Below are 21,751 nucleotides of genomic sequence, written 5' to 3' on the forward strand. Positions count from 1 at the left end.
GAATTTTGCCGTTAACTCCTCGTTAGAGAACAGCAACTTGTGCAAAAAGTACTGAAACATTTAACAGTTTGACATGTGCATTCAAAAGCTTAGAGAAGGTCACATTAAGTTAACCTGTAAAGGTTTCAATGCATTTTGGCACGTCCTGAAATTTCACCTGAAAGCCAAATATCCCCAATTTTTTGTGAGTAGTGTATGTTAGTTCGTGCCTGCAAGATTACATCTGGATGGGTCCTGCACGCATTGCGATGACGTCACATTACGGCAGCTCCAATTGAACAACATTTTAAAAAAAAATCAGTTTCCCTCGATCATAAGTCTCTATATAGAATACAGAGTTACATTTTTATGATTATTTTTTAAATGTATATATTAATATTTCCGAATGGAAAATGGGGGGGGGGGGGTGCACTCAGAGCATTACGTCACTTACGATAATGGCCTGACAATTCCTGCCCACTATCTGTACCAGCTATGTATAACTATTAACCACAAGACATGGGCCAATAACCGGTTTGACGATTCACCGTGGTTTTAAAAAGTCAAGGTTTCAATAACCGCTAATTCTGTCTGTCACCGGTAATGAGCTCATCTTGAGTTGCGTAAACGAGACAATTTGTAGTGAAAATAGTTACTTTTTATCTGGTAACGAGTTACTTTTATTATGAAATAATTTAATTACTAACTCAGTTACTTTTTTAAGCAAGTAATTAGTAACTGATTACTTTTATAAAGTAACATTCCCAAAACTGTTTGCAACCAATGGGTGCTATCGTTCTGATTATCTGACTTCACGTACCAGTTGACCTGTGTGATTCTGTGTATTTTATGCAATATTTGAGTTGCTGTTGAAAAGTACAAGTGTCAATGAATTCTCTATATGGTGTACAACATTTCATTATTTCCAGAACTAAGAGTCTCTTATTTTCTAGTAATGAAGACAAGCGAACCCTCACATGGAAGAGCTTGCCCAAGAAAGCCTGTAAAAACCTAATGAATGTGCTGAACAATCTCTACCAGCAACTAGTTGATGGTGAGTTCTGAGACAATAACCTTTTTTTCCCCTCACTGTCCTGTGACATTTTGCATCAGACATAGGGAAAACCTCATGGAGCTGTAATTTGTTACTTCTGTACTTGTACCTTCAGGTCAGTACCGGTCTGATAGCCTGCTAGAGATGAGCATCAATGATTTATCAGAATTAAGCTGTGGGAAAAGTCTCCATACTGTGGAGCTAGAGATCCAGGAAACCTTTCTGCGCTTCATGGCAGCCATTTTAAAGGGATACCGTTCCTTCCTGCGACCCATTACCCAGGCACCATCTGACAAAGCCACAGATGCCAGCTCACTTTTTGACTTGCAAGGTATGGGAAATAATTTAGTTTCAACACAGTAACTTGTAGTGGCCAAATCAAGTTATCGCCAGCATGCTAGTATTCCTCACATCGCAGTTACATTAAGGTCCACAGGTTATATGTTTTTTTTTTCTCTACAAAACAAACCGTGTTGTATCAGTGTATGACAAATGATGGCTATGGATAGTTAAATCCAACAGTTATCATTAACACATCTGGTTAAACACACTGTGCTAGTTTGTTAGTTGTTTTGAATCAGAACTTGTCAAGTTTGCATGTCAGCTGCTGATGTCTTCTGGTTGGCCGTTGACCATGAGAACTTTGCAGCTGAATTCATTTGGGGCTGATATGATATCATACTTTCTTCTTCTGAGAATAGTCGTTGCCAATGTTTCATGTAACAAACATGGTTTTGGGATGTTATGAGTAACTGTGCAGTATTGTATGCTAATGAATTGTATATATTTTTTTGCTTTATGACAAAAATAACAGCTACATCTCCTGATTCATTTTTCAGTCAGTCAGGGCACTTAAGTTATGTCATAGGATTGTTTGACACAACGCATCTGCATGCCAAAACGAGAGATCCCCAAATGTGAACTGTTGTTCTTCTTGTCCTTTATTACTCCTCTGTCACCTTCAAATGATAGACAATTCACAGACAGATTTGATTTTCAGTACTACTGACTGTACCTTACTCATCCTACAGTCACACTCCAGATCAACAATTAAAAAACATATTGTGGAGGGTTGAACTGAGCCTTAAGAAATGAGAGGCACTTATAACAAAATATTAACATCTGTTTCTATAGGGTTCTTGAAAAGCCGTGACCGCTCCCACCAGAAGTTCTATTCACTGATGACCAAAACCCAGATGTTCATCCGTTTTATTGAAGAGTGCTCGTTTGTTAGCGACAAAGACGCCAGTCTGGCCTTCTTTGATGACTGTGTGGAAAAAGTGAGCTCCTTCATTAATAAGATAATCCTTTAATGATCCCCATAGGGGGAATTCCAGAAGAGAAGAGCACAGTAATAAAACTGACTTGTATAGTGCATAAAAGATGCAGCATATGATGTTGAAGCTGCTAGCAAGATTTGAATGCAGCCTCGCTTTACTCCTCCCTCCCCTCTTGTCCCTGACCAATGCAATATCCCTCACAAACGTATGTGTGACATGCACTGTATATGGCTGCTACATTCATGTGAAAGGTGCAAAACATAAAATATTACTGGTTTGGTGTTGTAATTTTTTTTTATGTAGAATCAATAAAAAATGCAAGAGAGGTGATAAACTTAGCTGAGGATGACAACTTTGACTGTGCAGATTTGAAGCAAAATTGCTGCATTAAAAATGTTTTTACCCATTTGTACTGTCAAATGCTACTGTTGACAACTTGACATAGTCTACCATTTCAGTGTGACTACATCGTCACCAAACCTCTCTTATGTTCTAACAACGGTTATTACTGTCTGGTGTTACTGAAACTGTCTTTAGCTTTGATCTTCTTTACATTCACTTGATTTTCTGTTCTATTCTTTGTACCTCTCTTTGGGAGCAGCTGTACAGCTCTGATCGGAGTGCTGAAAAGGGAGTCAAGGTACAGTATGAGTGATCTCCTCTGCCCATGGCTTGCCATGACATATTTTCTTTTAAAGCACTTTGGGATGGTTTTTGAAGATGCCACATCAGAATGTTGCCGCAATAATGGGTGCTAACGTGCAAGTAAATGAAAGACTACCTCGGCCCCTCCCCTATCAAACACACGAGGTACACAGTAGAAGGAGTGATTTGGATTGGAGCAGAATGGCTACTTGTGAAATAGTTAGTTATTAAAGTCTATTAAATGAATAAGAAATATTTTTTAAATATTAATTACAATGCTCGAGGAGCTTGACCAGGTCTAGAAAATTCATGACGGACAGTTTTTGTGTGTGACATGGTACCAGCATCTGTCAGAATGTCAAAGTTATTTATCCAATGGGATCACGGGATTTGGGCTATTGAGCTAAAAGGTGACTTTTAAGTGAAGTAGTATTATTGCACCTTCATGTTGCCCTCTTTTCTGCAGGTAGATGGTGACAGGCCAGAGGAGACCAGACTGATAGAGACTGATGAATCCCACCGAAGTGAACACACGGTCTTCATCACACCTCCAGAGTTACCTCCTCTGCCTGAGGGCGAAGAGCATCCACTATGCTACAGGTAGAACAAAATCAAAGGAACTAAAATGTTCCTTACAAATTGGGTGTCGTTTTTTTTAAAAAAACAGGCTTTTCAATAATAAAGTAATATATTGGCAAAAAGCATAGTTACAACAGAGAACAATTCTGTAGCAAACCTTTTTGTGAAAAATGATCTCACACATGTCTGTATGTATGTTATTAGATATGATGGCTTCCCAGTGTTAAGTCTTGACCTGTTTGACCCAGTGGAGGGGCTTCAGACCCCAGTTTCCCGCCTCAATGCCAGGCACAGCTGTCCCACCAGCCCCGCGCCCATGTTTAGGCGCAGCAAGCAGGTGAATGTCACAGTAGCATCCTCTTGTCTTCATTGTGCTTTATGCACAGCACAGTGTTTATCTAATGATCTTTGATATAGTAGAAAAAGTTGGAATATGGAGTATGGAAATGTTTTGATGTTGTGCATTTCATAGTAATGCTATTGCTTTGTGAACAAATGCCATAAAAACTCTACTCCTATAGTATGCTTGTAAAAAGTTTTAATAGCATTCTCTCTATGTTCAATATCTTCCTAACATAATTTTAGCTTCATTTCGTTTCTTCATCTTGCATCCCTTTTTTGTCCACAGGAGATTAAATCAGCCCAGAAAATAGCCAAAAAGTACTCGTCCATCCCCCAACTGTGGTCCATGTGCCTCCTCCGCCATTGCTATGGCCTCTGGTTTATCTGCCTACCTGCATTTGTGAAGGTTTGCCATTCTAAGGTGCGAGCACTAAGAACTGCCTATGACGTCCTCCGTAAGATGCAGTCTAAGAAGCTGCAGCCACCCGATGAGGTAATGTATTACATGAATGCTATAATGTACATTTTCTCATTTCCGAATTCTCTTTAAAATTGTGTTTAAAATCTAACTGTTGGCTCTTCAGTCAAGTTTTGTTTTTTAAAAGTCATCATCGTAACAATTTTATTGATCCTTATCCAGGTGTGTTACAGAGTACTGATGCAGCTTTGTGGACAATATGGTCAACCTGTCCTTGCTGTCAGGGTCCTTTTTGAGATGAAGAAAGCTGGAGTTCACCCCAATGCGATCACATATGGCTACTATAACAAGGTAGCCACCTATGGCCCTTACAATGATCAGTTATTATCATTATATGATATGATCATTTTTACCATTGTTAATTGTCATTTAGGTATTAGTAAAACTTCTAAACAATAGACTGTGTAGCAAAACGTAACTTTATTAGGTGTAACATTATCATGACCATTTTTGTCTTTGGCTTATTATCCCTGATACCTTTGTGATCAGGTAGACAGAATATGACGGGGTTGGGGGGGGGACTGGGACAAGGTAGAGCAGCTGATGTCAACCTGTTTTGTCTCATGACTTGTTTTGAGGTAAAAATATGTCTCTTCTCTTTATTTGCAGGCAGTGTTGGAGAGCACATGGCCAACCAGCACCAGAGGAGGGTACTTCCTGTGGATGAAGCTGAGAAACGTTATTCTGGGTGTGGCCCAGTTTAAACAGTCACTACGGAGACATGCTCCTCTTACTCAGAGCCCGCTGTCAGGTAAATTCACTGAGAGCAAATTCTTCACGGATATTCTTAAATGCGGTTTAACGAGCATCAGGTATGTTTTTCATGTTTTGCAACAATGCTATCTATTTTATCGTTTAAATACTATCTCAAAATAAAACATGCAGTGTTGCATAAATAGCACACTTTCTTGTCATCTTTTCTTTCTTTTTTCTTTTTTTGTTTTTTTTTACCAGACGGCAGCGACATGGATGCTGTTAGTCATGGCAGCCTGGATAGCGCTGCTGACACTAACCTGAACGAGCCGGGCAACTACATCGTTGACACCATCAAAGTAGATCCCACTGATGATAGATCCAGCACAGGTATCGACTTCACCTTCAACTGGATGGCTCAATCGTTTACTGACAACGTTTTTTGACACAATTTCTTTTTTACATGTTCCCTCCCTTCCTCATTTGTCTCGTCCCACTTACCCACTCCACTGGCCACGTCTTCATTTTTTCTCCTTCATTCATATCATTTCATGTCTCTTCATGGTTTTGTGGCTGTGGTTTCCGCTCTGCTCTATCCCTAACGCTGCCCCTCACTTTGGCCCTGCCTGTGTTGCTTCTTGCATGCAGTCGGCCATGTGGGCAGCAGCGTGAGCGCCAGGGCCCACTCACGCTGGGGGGGCTCTGAGCACAGAAAACCCACTCTCAATCCAGGTAAAACTTTCTTTCCTTCTGATCATCTATCCTCCCCTAAATTGACCCATCGCTGTTTATATTTTCTTTCATCCCTTTCATCGCCATTTTATTTCTCTGGCATTTCCCTCTCCAACTTCTCACCTTGCTTACTTCATTCAGTCAGTTATTTCTTTGTGGCCCATCATTGTGTTGTGTTTGTCCCTTTGCTATTCCCTCCATGGTCACCCACTGGCTATTCATGGTTTTTGCCTTGCTCCAAAAGGCTGACAGGGGCGCCACGGCTCACAGTAGAGCCAGAAGACGGGATGTCAAGTTTAACCAATCTCTTAAGTAACAATTTAAAGATAGTAGTTAGAGAGCTTAACATATAACCACCACAAGTTCATTCTTTGGCCGTATGTAGTGTGAAATAAGAAATTGATCTCCACCGTTGAACAGTGTGATTTGTTTAATAGATGTGTACTTTACAGCTGTAGCTACGTAAGTGTAATCTGAAATCTGTGGTTGTACGATTTGGCATCAGGTAACTTGGTGCTTATCTTGTCCCTCTCTTATTTCAATCCATTTCATAATTTAATTGTGCTATTCATCTCTGTCCTCTAGGTGATCAGTCAGATTTGGGTTATAATTCGCTGTCCAAGGAGGAGGTTCGCAGAGGAGACAGCTGTGTGCAGAACTCTGTTCCTGATAAGGATAATAAGAAAGAGAGTGACTGCAGTTCTTGTCAGTAGTCTTTGATCTCATATTATCTACTGATATTTTATATAATTTACAGTAATTTATGGACTATAAGCCGCAACTTTTTTCACTTGCATTCGACCCTGCAGCTAATACAAAGGTGCGGCTTATCCATCAGATCACAAGGGGGCGCACTATAAAGAAAGCGCAAGAGCGTCAGGCAGAGCAAAACAAACAAACAAAGAAAAGTGAGCCCAAATACAGTAGGAGAGACAGAACGAGAGCGAGATAATTTGTGCCCTCATTATGGAAAAAAAAAGTAGCGGGAATCCGGTGCAGTAACATTAAAATACCTGCGGCTTACAGTCTGGTGCGGCTTATAGTAAGGTGCGCCTTATAGGCCAGAAATTACTGTAGGTCAAATAACTTGTCATGTATTTTGTCATAAGATCTTAAATTGTGTTTTCTATATTTGTAGTGTCAGAAACAGAGAGCACCAAAGGAAGTAAAGACTGTCTCCCTCAGATGGACATGGAGATCAATTCTTCCTTGCATTCCCGTGGCATTTTTCGAAGAAGGTGTCAATATGACAACTCAAAATGTAAAACTAAGACCTCCATAAGCACAGGTAAGAGTAACTTAATGAGATAATTTATGTAAAATGCATTTCTATTTTGGTTGTCCTTATCAACCTTTTTTAATCCAAGATCTACTTTTAAAGCAGTCATCCCCCCCGATCGACCAATTCAGTGTCAACGCCGCAAACCCACACAACTTTTTCCAGCCTGCATTAACTAACAGCTCAACACTTTTTCTTGTTGTCATACAATCACTAGACATCACATTGCTCTCTCTGCTCCTTTCTCATATGATCACACATGCGCGCGCATACGCACACATGTATGCCAAGCCAATAATCTGCATGTTGATGAGCAATAGCCATAACTGACCCTTACATGAACAGAACAGAAACAAACCAGATACAACAAAGGTAGCTCTCTGCGTTTGACAAAGGAAACCCAATTCAAAAAAAGTTGGGACACAATACAAATTGTGAACAAAAACTGAATGCAATTATGTGGAAGTGCCAAATTGTAACATTTTATTCAGAATACAACATAGACAGGTCAAAAGTTTAAACTGAGAAAAAATTATAATTTTAAGGGAAAACTATGTTGATTTTAAATTCTATGGTGTCAACAAATCAAAAAAAAAAGTTGGGACAAGGCTATTTTCACCACTGTGAGGCATCCCCTCTTCTTCTTACAACAGTCTGCAAATGTCTGGGGATCAAGGAGACAAGTTTCTCAAGTTTAGAAATAGGAATGCTGTCCCATTCTTGTCTAACCCGCGTCTCTCTAACTGTTCAACTGTCTTGGGCTTTCTTTGTTGCACCTTCCACTTTATGATGCGCCAAATGTGCTCTATAAGGGAAAGAAGTGGACTGCAGGCAGGCCATTTCAATACCCGGATTCTTTTCCTACGCAGCCATGATGTTGTAATTGGTGCTGCATGTGGTCTGGCATTATTGTGTTGAGAAATGTAAGATCTTCTCTGAAAGGGATTATGCCCGGATGGGAGCATATGTTGTTCTCCAATCTGAATATACATTTCTTCATTGACGATGCCTTTCCAGATGCGGAAGCTGCCCATGCCACACGCACTCATGCAACCCTATACCATCACAGATGCAGGCTTATAAACTGAGTGCTGATAACAACTTGGGTTGTCCTTGTCCTTTAGTCAGTATGATATAGCGCCCCAGTTTTCCACACTTCGAATCGTTATTCGTCTGACCACAAAACAGGTTTCCACTTTGCCACACTCCATTTTAAAGAACCCCTGGCCCAGAGAAACGCCTGCGCTTCTTGGTCTGCTTTAGAAATGGCTTCTTCTTTGTACTGTAGAGTTTCATCTGGCAACGGCGGCTGGCACGGTGGATCGTGTTCACCCACAATGTTTTCTGGAAGTATTGCTGAGCCCTTTCTGTGATTTCCCTTACAGTAAGCATTCCGGTTTACTGTGCAGTGCCGTTACTGGTCTTCCAGCTGTTTTTGTTATAAGTGCAATTTACTTTTCCAGCCTCATATTGCTACCTGTCCCAACCATGAAATTTACAATCAACATATTTTAGCTAAACTAACCACTGAAATGAGAGGTTTAGCAAAGAAATTGTGCATCACTGACTGAAACAGAGACAAAACCATGTCACTTTAGTCTTACCCAGGTGAACCCATACAGGTCAGTCATGCTGAGAAGAAGAGAAATCTCAGGGGACCTCAGGAAGTGGGTAGTGACAGCACATCTGTCTGGGGAAAGCTGTAAATCTAAAAAACATTTAGCTTCATCATTCCACTGTGAAGCAGATCATCTGCAACTAGAGAACCCTGAAAATTACTACAATCCAGCATAGAAGTGGATGACCTTCTAAAATATCAGCAAGAACTACAAGAAAAATGATAATTCAGGTGAAAGCCAACCTCTGCATCACATCGAGGAATTTGCAGACCTCTTTTGCTACATCTGGGACACATGTGCATGCTTCAACAATCAGAAGAAAAGTCAATCGACAAGATTTTCATGGAAGGCTTGCTAGGTAGAAGCCTCTGCTCACAAAAAAAGATCAAAGCTGCCCATCTCAACTTTGCCGGTGAGTACCTGGACAACACTGAAGCTTTTTAGAAGTCCCTTCTGCGGACAGATGCGTCCAAAATTGAACTATTTGGTCACAACTAAAACAGTCATGTTTGGTGAAAAGTCAACACTGCATACCAGCAAAAGAACCTTCACCCTACAGTGAAGCATGGGGGTGAGAATGTTAAATTCTGTGCTAGCTTTTCATCCTCAGGACCTGGATAACTCCACATAAACCAGGGAATCATGAATTTAGAGGAATATTGTGAAATCCTGGAACATAACCTGAAGCCGCCCTTTGTGAAGTTACAGCTTGGTAGACGATGGATCATGCAACTTGACAATAATCCAAAGTATTCCAGCAATAGAACCAAGGAATGTCTGAAGAACAAGATTCATGGTCTGGATGTGCCCAGTCAAAATCCTGACTTAAATTCTTTCAAAATACTGTGGCAGGACCTGAAGCGTGCAGTTTTTGCTAGACGCCCATCAACCTCTCTCAACTGGCTGCATTTTGCAAGGAAGAGTGGCAAAAATCCCTTAAAGTAGATGTGAAAGACTGATAAATCAATAAAGAAAGTGTTTGGATGAAGTTCTCATTGCAAAAGGAGGTGCAATGTCCGATTAAGTGAGAGATTCACATACTTTTGCACCCATGAAATTGTTCTTAAATCAACAACTTTTGTTCAAGAATGAATGACGATATTATCATTCTTTTTGTTCAAGTCTATTATTTTAAATGTCAGCATTGTAGATTGGGGTATGACTAAACATTTAATAAGGTTATTTTAATATTTTATACAAAAAGTCTGACCATGCCTGCAGGGTTCACAAACTTTTGAGCAGCACTGTATATATAACGGCTCTGATCGCTAGCCGCAAGCGACTGCTGATGCTAACAACTTCCTGTGATGCAGGTCAGGTTTTTTTTTAATTATACTATAATACTTTTTTGGGGGGTGAGTGAGACAGATAGGCTGCACACAGGCTACATGTACTCTAACACAAAATATATAACAACAACTTTTTCTCTCTCTCTCTCTCTCTCCCCATATTGACTGATAGCAGCAAAATGTATTAGTGGCGGTCAAAATCCATTTGTGGTGGACCACCGCAGATTAATGTCTATGTGAAAAACATTGAGGATGTAATGTTTTAAATTGGATCCGATCAGCGAATTAAGACATAACAGCCAATCACAAAATGTGCATGAAAAGCAAAATACCATGCCAATCCAATATAGCCGATCAGATCAGTGGAAAGTTTACTTCCATATGAGTAACTTCTCTCCCACCTTCCTTTTCTAGGCCATGTTGCTGGTCTTCTCTTCACTTCTTCTCTGGAGGACATCGGTGAGATCCAATCAAACAGCTTGCTCAAGAGACACAAGAGTACTCTGGAAGACGTTGTCGGCAGTGGCTCGGCTTTTGACTGGCAGGGTGTGAGGGGGCATTATCTGAGTGGTGACAAAGTAGACAGCTGTGGTCGTGGTACCACCATCCTTGGTCTGAGTATGAAGCAGGGAGAAACCGATCCAGTTAAAATAGCAGGGCATCTTGGCGCTGATGCAAAAATTCTCTCTAATACTAAACTCGGCAAGAGCAAAAGGCCTCGGTCATTGGCATTGAGTGGTTTAGAGGAGACTGCTGTTACAAGCCCTTGTAAAGATGAAGAGGAGAACGACGACTCCAGTGATGAGGACACAAGTAATATAGAGGCTATTTTTGATTTGGAGGATTTGGATTTGGATCAAACTATCACAGAAGTTGGAATGACCTCCCGCAAAAAATGCCAATGTTATAAGAATCATGTTGAATGCAGCCAAAGTTGTGGCATGAACAATGTGAGATCAAGTGGAACTGTGAACCGGACAGGTATCGAGACTGGCTATGATCCTCTATCCCTACTAGCTGCAGAGTCACAGTCAGAGCAGCAAAAGGGACATCTGTGCCCAGAGGACGCCAGCACACCCACCGCCAACAGGCATTTGGCCAAAGAGATCGAGCTGTACATGAGGCACATGGGGAGCCCACTAAGCAGTCGTACACCAAGTGTGGACCTGCAGGACCCAACCAGTCCCCTCATCTTCCACCCATTTTCACATTCTGCTACTCGTAGAGCTAGCTTACCCTATTGCTCCCCCTTTAGAACTCCAGCTATGCCAAGGTCTCGCACCTTCCACCCTCCTTCACCCACCCAGCCCATATCACATCAGCGTCTGTGGTCAACACCACCCTGTCGCAGCGTTAGCACCACCCCTAGCCCTTGTCCTAGCCCGCGCCCAAAGACCTATCTGGAGAAGACAAGCAGAATGCAAGTCGCAACTCCCTCACCAGCCTCCTCCTCGTTTGCTCTTGACACACTGCTGACACCAACACTGGATGTTTTCAAAAGCAGTATGTTCTCTGCTGGGAAAGGCGTGGCAGAGAAGGCTAGTCGTTGGTACTCACGTCTGGCTACATACACCACACCAACCAAGGTACATACACCATGTAAAATGTGTCTTTTTTTTTTTTTGCCGTGTACAACAGTATTATGAACTCAAAATAAGGGCAAGCCATGGCTTTGACAGAAAAAAAAATCAACATATAACTTTATCAGCAGCGATGAATGTGTTAAAATTTTAGGGAGACACTAGTACTTTACATAATTGAAGGGATACTTGCCTCATTGAGCCATTTTCAGCAGTAAAAAGTTAATATTATGTCCAGAATGAATTTGATAACTTCATTATTTTTCTTGTACAAAAAAAACCTTTAAAAACAAATGTTTCCACTTCCTGTTGACTGAAGATGACATCACCTGTGCTGATGAAACGGATAACGACCAATCATGGCTCACCTGTTTTCTGGGTTTGGTTAGCAAACTAAGCCATGATTGGTCATTACAGACTTCCTCAGCACAGGCGATGTCATCTTCAGTCGACAGCAAGTGGAAAAATGTGTATTTAAAGGTATTAATTGTATATGAAAAATAATGACGTTACCAAATTCATTCTAGACAAATTATTAACTTTTTGCTGCTGAAAATGGCTCAATGAGTCTTTAATATTTTAAACTAACATTGAATACACCACATGCATCTTGATGGTATGCTGTTTTTGTATGATATTAAGTCAGATGCATGCACCTCACTAAATTTATGGTTGTTGTTTGAACAGACATAATGTAGGGATCCAGTCTGATCTCTAGCTACTTAAAAGTTGACTAAACTGCACTACAGTACATTCATGAATTATGGAATTTAATCTGTAATAGAGCTAAAACTCTTTGTGGGTAGGAGTTCTTATAGTTTCTGCTCTCAAACTTGAATTACATTTCTACATCATTCATGGGCTTTGTGTGTCCATATCTCCTTACCCCCCAATTTTTTGGGTGACAATATGTCCTATGCAGCCCCTCTAGTCTAAATATGGTATTCTGGTTAATAATGCATGAAGCAGCAACGGATGGATTTTGCTTCATAACTCATATTCCACAAATGTAATATTAATCAGAATGTCATGTTTAGACTAGTGAGGTCACATATAACATATTATTGACAAGAAATGTTTAAGGTTGATTTCCACAGCATTGATCCACTGTCTTAACTTGACTTGTTTACTGTTTGATAACGTTTCCATTTCTGCTTACTCAGGACACTCAAAGTCACCGTCTCAGTGTGTCCTCGCTCGACGTTGTGGATCCAGATTGCTTCTCTGTTCAAGATGAGGAGCACAAAAGGGAGTCAAAGAGCTATATGGTTTCCCCACAAAAGAATGGACCTCTTGGCCCAAAGGGATCTCGAAGGAGTCCAAGACCAAGCCCTTTCCACAGCAGACTAAACAGTCCCACTGCATCATCAAGCCTTAGAAGACCAACATCCCAGCTTTCTGGTAAATCCTTACATTTTCATTTGTACATCAACAGCTTCTTTAATCAAATTTAGCGGTACTTGGAAATAAGTGACAAGCAGGTAAAGGCAGGCAGGGGTGGCGAAGCCTCCCTGTCCCGCCCCTGCATGTTGTAAAGTTAATAATAATAATAATAATGGTTACATTAAATTATTTTCTATTTTAGTCTGATCTGTGTTTTACGTTGATTTTCTTTATCAATCAAATAATGCCAATGAGCTCATCATTAAAATAAATGAAAGCTGAATTGTGCATTTCCTGTTCAAATGCCGGGGATGTGACAAAAACAAACATTGCACTTAGAGTGCTTTATTGACCTCACACAAGAGACATTGCTTGCCTTTATAGCGGCGATATACATGTTTTATCACACATGACGACTGACGTTCAACAGTCTAATGATACCAGGCATGTCATTTTATTATCGGGGCTTTCATTAGATATTAAATATAAAAGTAAAATTAAATGCTAAAAAACTGCAACAACAATGAATGAAGTTAAATGGGCTTTCACTTGTATAGCACTTTTCTACCTAAGCACTTTAACACCGTCTCCTCATTCACCTTCTGATGATGCAGCATCAGGAGCTTGCTTTACTGCTGTCCTACTTTTCCTAAATATCCTTATCCTTACTTGGGTTCTGTATGTGTTCCCCGGGTGATGCCCGATGTCCGCCCACTGCCTTTACCTTCCAGATGTTTGGTTTGAAAATTGCCAGTGCTTATTTTACAGTCAATCTGTAACATGTGTTGTTGGTCTTTTGGCACACATTCTTACCATTCTTCATAATCTTCCAGATGACCTCTCACCTCCTGGCTTCCCTTTGTCAGACAAATCAGACGTGTGCTCCTCGCGCTACACTAGCAACACCAGCATCTTCAATAACTATGCAATGGAGGTGACAACACTTAACTCACCTGTGCAAATACTGGAAGCACAGTCATGATTTTATTTTATTATTTTTTAATGAACTTAATGACAGAGCTATTACTTTGACTTTGTATGAGCAGAGTTTAGTTTTCTATAGCCTAATTTCTTTGCTTTCTTTTTAATAATTTCATAAATACACTATTTTTGAGTCTCTTTTTTTTGCGTGCTAAAAGTGTTTAAAATGTTTCAATTTTCCCAGCTGTTAATATCAAGCTGTTCACGCTGTAAGACATGTGACTGTCTGGTGTACGACGAGGAAATCATGGCTGGTTGGACAGCTGATGACTCAAATCTAAACACCATCTGCCCCTTCTGTGGAAACCCCTTCCTGCCTTTTCTTAATGTGGAGATTCGGGACACGAGAGGACCTGGCAGGTAATTTAGACAGTACTTCTACACTGCATCTTTATAGCATGATAAATTGTGATATATTTGTCAATGTGACTTGTGTTCTTTTGTTCTTAGGATGTTCCTAAAGGGAAGCGCATCAGTGGATGAGGCGATGAGCTCTTCGTATTCTGCCTCCACGGGCTTTGACACAGGGACATCCAACTTGCCCACCCCTTGTCCCGACACAGCTATTTCCCCTCCCTCCCCTGTGATTGCTATCCAAGACTGTTCTGTGAGATCAAGGTACAAAGATGTCAGAAAAATACACCACAACATTCGACTTATGTTCTTTTATCGATATGGTTCAGTTCTGAATGGAAGCGGGTTGTTTCTCCACAGAACTCGATCCACCAGATCTCACGGTATAGACATCCGCTCAGAGTGGCGCCAGGGGGCTCCATGTTCTGGAACAGCCATGGCCCGTAGTGTCAGTGCCTTCGGTCCAGTGGAGGAAGCATCCCAATGCAACCATTGTTTGCCAATCTCTGGCAGTTTACCCAGCCGCCTGAATGAAACCACTGTATGTCCAACACCACTGGTATATTTTAATTAAGCGATTACATTTTTTAATCGTAATTAATCGCATGACTTTAATAGTTAACTCACACACAAATTTTATATCTATTCTAAATGTACAATAATAAAAAAAAATCTACGTTTTCATACTCTTGTTAATATAAAAGTGAAAAAAAAATTGACTAATAGAAACATGGCTGCATCTTTTAGTCATTGATACAGTAATTTCATAATAACTAATAAAAGTGAGTTAAAATTAAAAAGATGTACTATACTGTAAAAAAAAACGAGTGTGATATTGATTTGTGTTGAGGCCATTTTTTGCCACGAGAGAGCATAATTGCATTTGTAAGACATTGGTGACAGCTCAGTGCATTTTTCTTTTCTTACTAAGAGCGATCTTATTTTTAACATGAAGTAACTTGTGAAATTCTGCACATTTTTGAAATTGTAAAATACAACTTGACCCCAGTCTCCACAAATATATGCATTATTATTAAGCAGGCTTTCCAAGCAAGGGGCGGTCATTAATCGCACATTTAAAAAATTTGTGGCGTTTAAGGAATGTTAAATTAACTCAAAATTAACACACTAATATTGGCGCCCATAATTTTACTGAAAAATAATCTTGAGTCATAATGAAAATAAATTTGGTCAGCAGCGTAGTCATGGGTTCATTCAGACATTGTGAATAATTTTAAATAATACTAATAATAATTGATCGTTAACTCCTTCACTCCCAGCCATTTTCACTGAAGCAACCCCCTTCGCTCCCGGCTGGTTTACTGGATTTTTGACTGATTATGCAAAGCCCACAGAATGTTGTGTTCTATTGCTATAAAAACATGGAACCTACCAAAAGAAAGATTTGAGTTGTTTCTTTCATCAGGAAAAAAAAAGTATATTTCTATCTGCTTCCGTTTTGCAGCAATTAGCATTAGAATATAGCTAAGGTTTATCATTATTCACAAATCTGTTTAAAACTGGGGGAAAGAGCTTTTTGCAACATGGCCCTGGTTGAGCTCTTATACTCTGCTGTCACCTGCTGGCCGTTTTTGTATTAACTACCATTGATTCAAGCATTCTCTTCAGTTCAGAGGTTGCATCGAAGCCTTCTGTATGCTCTAGCATAAAAAACCATTAAAAACATATAAATACGTCTTTGGGAGCATGGTAATAATTAAAATAGTCCATATTGATATGCTTTTGGGAACAAATGAGTTACAAATCCCTCACATGCTTGCCTCCGATTATACTTCGGAAAAAATGTAATGTACATTTTTGCAATTATTTTAAATGTTTGAGTTTGCATGTTCTCCCTGTGCGTTTCCACAAAATAAGACATCATTTTTGTCCAGGACCCACTGAGTATGGACTGGCATCTTCACAACCCTGAGCCAGTGACGGTTCCTTACCTGAGCCCTCTGGTGTTGTGGAAGGAGCTGGAGAGCCTTCTGGAGAATGAGGGTGACTCAGTAATTACAGAGGCTGATATGGTGGACCATCATCCTATCATCTTCTGGAACCTTGTGTGGTACTTCAGGCGTCTGGACCTGCCCAGCAACCTGCCCGGACTCATTCTCACCTCCGAGCACTGCAATAGGGAATCCCAGGTAACAAACGTAGTACAGTGTACATACGCAGAAGAAAAGCCAAGGCAAGAAGTTAAGTTCTCTTCTTTCTGCAGGTCCCTCGTCAGTGGATGATAGAGGACAGTAAGCATGTGTTAATCCAGATACTGTGGGACAACTTGAAGCTGCAGCAGGATCCCGTGCAGCCGTTTTACATTCTCTGGAACACGTACAGTGAGTCATACTTCTTTACTAGACAGGGAATTTGGACATTGGCAGAAAGTTGATATCTTGCAACTCGCAACATGAAAAAACAAACAACTGAAAATGTTTTTTCATTTATCAAAATGTTCTGGAATAAATTTTAGTACTTTCAAAACAAGCCATGATGTGATGAGAAAAAAAATCCAAAATTCTAGTCTAATTTTGGAAAAGGGGTAGCTAGTTAATGGCAGGCGTGAGTTTAAAAAGAAAATACAGCTTGAAGCTATCGTATATTTGATGCACCTCAGTCATGTCATTTCAGTTGCCTGTTAAACTGTAGAAACACATGTAGAAAAATGGAAGCATTCACTGATCAACTAGCCTTAAAGACTGAATGTTAGTAAGCTTAACCCCTTCACACGAAGCCATTTTCACTGAAGCAACCCTCTTCGCTTCCGGCTGTTTTACTAAATTTTGACTGATTTTGCAAGGCCCACATAATACTGTGTTCTGTTACTATCAAAACATGGATCCTACCAAAATAAATATTTGACTATATTTCTATATGTTTCAGTTTTGCAGCAATTAACATTAAAATATAGCTAAGTTTCATCATTATTCACAAATCTGTTTAGAACAGTAGGGAAATCAACTTGTTTTCAACATGGCCCTGATTGATCTCTTATACTTTGCTGCCATCTGCTGGCCGTTTTTGTAATAACTACCATTGCTTCAACCGTTCTCTGCAGTTGAGAGGCTGCATTAAAGCCTTCTGTATGCTCTAGCATAATTTTTTTTATAAATGCGTCCTTCGGACACTTAACACATTTAAAATAAAAACGTTTTTGGGAGCAAATTAGTTAATATCGGGCGAAAGTCTTGCACTTGCACATCACTTTTCAGGAAACCAGAAAAACTGAAACTCATGTCAGCTTGACAAGAAGGAGGTCGTATTTTGGGACATTATTTGGGCATGTCGGCTATGTTTGCACCAACAACACTGCACATCGACAAAGGAACATCATACATGTAGTGAAGTGTTGTGGTGGTGACATCATGCCAACAAACATTCAGCCAACAAAAAGCAACCCGGCTGATCTCAATGTGGAGAGAATTGCAGTCATATCAAAATAGCGTTCAGTTTTGGCATGAAACAGTCAGGCAGCCGCTATAAATCAGAAGACGAAGAAGAATGTCACCTTACCACACAATAACAATCTGTAACCTCGATCCAAACCCACAAATGAATGGCTTTACCAGAAGATAATTGAAGTTTTAGAACAGGCACAGTCAGACCTAAATCCAGGAAATTGTTACATTTTGCATTTTATCTGTATTTCCTGTTAGTTGACTGTCAGTTGTAAATAGTGCTGTCGTGGGCTCTGTTGTAATTGTTGATTTTCAAAGGTCGAGCCAGTCGTCGCTTTCTGCTAACGGGCTCTGTCTGCTCTTTGTCTTGCAGGGCTTAATTGTACTCTGTTGTTAGAAAGTGAGTGTTGTCTTCTGCCTGTTACTTGGCTTGTCGTTTTTGCTCTCTTGTGTGTGTGCTCTCTGTGCTCGCATCTGTGACTGTCAAAAGTCACCTTTGACTTGTCATGTTTTTTTTTTACTGAGTGAAATGACCTGTTGTGTATGCGGTCACATTGATGAGAGGCGTCTGTCGCAAATACATCCATGCCCTGTATTTGGATGTGGGTATTGGTTTTGTGAGTGTCCACGTACACGTTCATTCAGATTTAGACAGGCAATAAAACAGGCTCATTATTTTAACGACCATCGGCTGGTGTGCCATTATTGTCATTATTAGGCTAACAGCACAAAGTGGTTAATACTGGCTTCTATATTAAGTGTTATGAAATGAAGTATGTAATGCTAAACAAACAGTCCAGACATAAATCTGTCATTACAAAAAAAAGGGGGTGCACTTCACTGACCTGCTTGTGTGTGTGGTTTGGTAGACGTGGGCTATTCTGTGGCCCGAACCGTCCCAAAAGAGGAGAAGGCGTTCACGGAGGAGCTGCTGCACTGTGTGGTGAGGAGCATCCAGAGGAATGACGTCGGCCGACCGATGGCTCATCTGCTGGAGCTGCAGGACCACACGCTCGGGCTCAAAAGGCAAAGGTCAGTTTCATCATGAGGATCTTACACTGTAGCCGTGCACGGTTTGCGGGGTTCAGCCAAAATCGCACTTCCTTAATCGTTCACCTGTTTTGGATGTAAATACACTCAAAGCTGAAAGTGTGCAGTTAAAGCACATTGTGTATCTTCCTTTTCAAATCCATGAGAATTGTGTCCATGTCCAAATATTTATGGGCCTAACTGTAATTTGGCTGTGGTTCCACGTGTTGAATCGCAAGTGAATGGCTTTGCAACAGCACAGAGGTTTACAACCAATCAAATTGGAAGATTCAGCCTGCCACCGCCAAGCTGCACCGCTTATAAAAAAATGTAACTTTTTTACATTGCCGCCTTCCAACTACAAACCTAAAGATACAGTCAGTGATCCCAAGCGCCATCTAGTGGTGAACTAAAAATTCATTCATTTTAAAAAACGACTATAGATGTCAATAGTATGTAAAAAAATATCTTGTTTAATATATATTGTTCTAGTAATCACTAATTATTTTACATGGCTGTAGTCTCATCTTACAAAGAGGCTGCTACTGTATGTTTCGCCACCATCTTCCTGCTACAGATGCCCAAAAGACAACTTTGCGAATTTAGTTACCCCGGGTGGTGCTTCCATCGAGTGTCAGACCCAATTCTTACCTTCCACACACAGTTGAGGCCTGCAGGTGGTCGTCACTGAGTCCTGTGATTCGGGCTCCTGTCGCTTGTCACCTTCTGCTTTGCTCTTGCAAGCTTTTACTAGCTTTTTTTTTTATACATTTTTTACTAGCTTCTCAAGCTAGTCGCTCTTGTTAGCCATTCCAGACTAACTCCCGCTAGTCGCTCGTTAGCTGCTAAACGGCTAAATGGTAGGCTTGCGATGTTTGGTCTCTTTGAGCCACCGTAGTGTGCGTGCTTGTGCTGCCAAATGTGCATTTCTGCTGCATCCTATGCTAGTGGTCACTTATTACACACTATGCCTTTAAATGTTTTTACTGAAATGTTATATGATGACCAAGACAAAGTTGCGCATAATTGTATAGTGGAACGGGAATGATCAATGTTTTGAGCTATCAGACATAAATAATTAACTTTATCTGAAGTGTTGTGAGGCAGTGGCATATTGGATGGCCCATTTCAAGGAAGATGCTTTTTTTCCCCGAGTTATGGGCATAGCATGTGTAGTGGTAGAAATGGGGACAGTCTAAAAAATTTCATGTCACTTAATGTCAGAAAACTCAATTGTGACCAACATTCTCATGAAGTGTTTAACGCATGTTTTCTAATGCGGAAAACACTTCCAAAATATTGGGGTGGATGTTATAACATGAGAAGTGATTCCGCAAAAATGTTGGTGATGATTGATCACGGCTTTCAGACATTAAGCAACATGAAGCTTTTTGACATAATTCATTTTAGCCTGCCTCTAGAAATGGTCCAAGTTATTATTACTAAATAATCGCCAACAGTGGCAGAAAGCCACTAATGGATTGAACGCAGCCTCATGTGAGAAAGCCCAAATGTGTACCTGGGCTTTGTTTTAGCCACGGCCCAAAAATTGGGACACTTGAAATGGTGAGAGAGAGTTTGTAACGCTATATCTCAACAATTCAGGACTGCACTTTTCTCAGTCTTTGCTCATGTTTTCTGCAGAGGACCAAAAATGCCCAAATAAAATTAAAAAATAATAATAAATAACAGTGAAAATAAAAATATATATATTTAATTAAATAATTAAATAAAGAAATATATATATAAAAATTGTAATGAAAACAAGAACATATAGGTACATAAATAAATAAAATATAAAGTACAAATAAAAAAGGAGATTAAAAAAATAAAAATAATAAAAGATTTAAATCGTCAATAAATAAAAATGCTCTGCTCTCTTATTTATTTATTTCATGCTGCATACACTGTTGGCTGAAATGTGTCATGAAATGTTACTCAAATGAAGGGGCGGTTCTAAGTGTGTCTTGGTTTGAACTATTCGCCTATTGGTTGATTGACATGTCAGACCCTGCCCGGTCCAATGCAAGGGAGAATTCACACACACGAACGAAACAATGGACCTTGTTGTTTACAGGAACTTGTGTGAAGTTGTCGAGCAACTCAAGTCAAAAGTTTTGGTGACAGTGGACTAGATAGTCTTCCATTGCTAGAGCTCTCCATTATGCAAGCCGGCAAGTCTTCCTTGTTCGCCGACCAGAATGGTGTGGAACAGCGGAGTCCAACCAAAGACATGCTTAGGACCGCCCCCTCATTTGAATAACATTTCATGACACATTTCATGCTGACAGCATAGGCAGCATGAAATGAGTAAATATGAGAGAAGAGCATTTTTATTTATTGGTTGACATTTAAATCTATTTATATATAATTTTTTTGGGGTATTTATTTCCACATTTATTTTTAGATTTTTTTGGGGGGGGGTTTCGCTTTTTATTTTTGTATGTTTTTTTTTACATTTATTTATTTATTGTTGTTTTTATTTCCATTTATATTCATTTTTTGTATTTAATTATTGAATTATATATATTTTTTCACATATATTTATTTATTTTGGCATTTTTGGTCCTCCATATTTTTCAGCAATTACCTTCAAACATATGTGACGTATTGAGAAACAAAACTGTGAATGATTTAATGTTGGATTGGATGTTTATAACACACAAAGGTTGCATCCTGTATACATGACAACTGCCTGCTGAAGTTAACTTTGTCCTGCGTAGGAGTTTGTACAGAGACCTCCTCTTCCTGTCCCTGGTGGCTCTGGGAAAAGACAACATCGATATTGGTGAGTTGTTGGTTTGTGCTTGAAAGAAAAGTACGTTTTGGGGGGGAGTTCCACATCAGTCTGTGACTTCAGCATCTGATATAGTTTAAAAATACGAAATGTTTCCTGTCCACTGCCAATCGCCGGCAGGTTTAAAATTTGCTGAGTCACATTTTTCTAAACGTGTGCTTGCAACTGTACATCAGGTCTGCATACTTTGACTCTCGTCATGAGAATTGAGCTGCAGGAAAGTTTGACAAGGGACTTAATGGCTTCCCGTTGCTCTT

At 40.0% G+C, this 21,751-nt stretch overlaps 1 protein-coding gene across 6 annotated transcripts in view; it reads left to right on the forward strand.

Moving 5' to 3' along the window:
* LOC147177558 (C-myc promoter-binding protein-like) overlaps positions 1–21,751 on the forward strand; it is a 55,666-nt gene that overhangs the window by 32,011 nt on the left and 1,904 nt on the right. The window contains exons 11-34 of one of the 6 annotated variants that reach the window (XM_086072236.1): positions 933–1,033; positions 1,149–1,364; positions 2,168–2,313; positions 2,915–2,953; positions 3,425–3,558; positions 3,742–3,874; positions 4,166–4,372; positions 4,520–4,648; positions 4,967–5,108; positions 5,312–5,440; positions 5,699–5,782; positions 6,368–6,487; positions 6,921–7,070; positions 10,384–11,555; positions 12,713–12,950; positions 13,766–13,866; positions 14,098–14,273; positions 14,364–14,531; positions 14,628–14,826; positions 16,163–16,417; positions 16,492–16,609; positions 18,042–18,068; positions 18,538–18,700; positions 21,421–21,485. In XM_086072236.1, the coding sequence (XP_085928362.1) occupies positions 933–1,033; positions 1,149–1,364; positions 2,168–2,313; positions 2,915–2,953; positions 3,425–3,558; positions 3,742–3,874; positions 4,166–4,372; positions 4,520–4,648; positions 4,967–5,108; positions 5,312–5,440; positions 5,699–5,782; positions 6,368–6,487; positions 6,921–7,070; positions 10,384–11,555; positions 12,713–12,950; positions 13,766–13,866; positions 14,098–14,273; positions 14,364–14,531; positions 14,628–14,826; positions 16,163–16,417; positions 16,492–16,609; positions 18,042–18,068; positions 18,538–18,700; positions 21,421–21,485 (4,412 nt within the window). The remainder of the gene's footprint in view (positions 1–932; positions 1,034–1,148; positions 1,365–2,167; positions 2,314–2,914; positions 2,954–3,424; positions 3,559–3,741; positions 3,875–4,165; positions 4,373–4,519; positions 4,649–4,966; positions 5,109–5,311; positions 5,441–5,698; positions 5,783–6,367; positions 6,488–6,920; positions 7,071–10,383; positions 11,556–12,712; positions 12,951–13,765; positions 13,867–14,097; positions 14,274–14,363; positions 14,532–14,627; positions 14,827–16,162; positions 16,418–16,491; positions 16,610–18,041; positions 18,069–18,537; positions 18,701–21,420; positions 21,486–21,751) is intronic. The other 5 variants (XM_086072237.1, XM_086072238.1, XM_086072239.1 and 2 more) reach the window with 5 other exon arrangements.

This window comes from Leptonotus elevatus, chromosome 3, assembly GCF_054856555.1.
Source record: "Leptonotus elevatus isolate MCC_2025b chromosome 3, RoL_Lele_1.0, whole genome shotgun sequence".
In the NCBI taxonomy this organism is placed as follows: domain Eukaryota; kingdom Metazoa; phylum Chordata; class Actinopteri; order Syngnathiformes; family Syngnathidae; genus Leptonotus; species Leptonotus elevatus.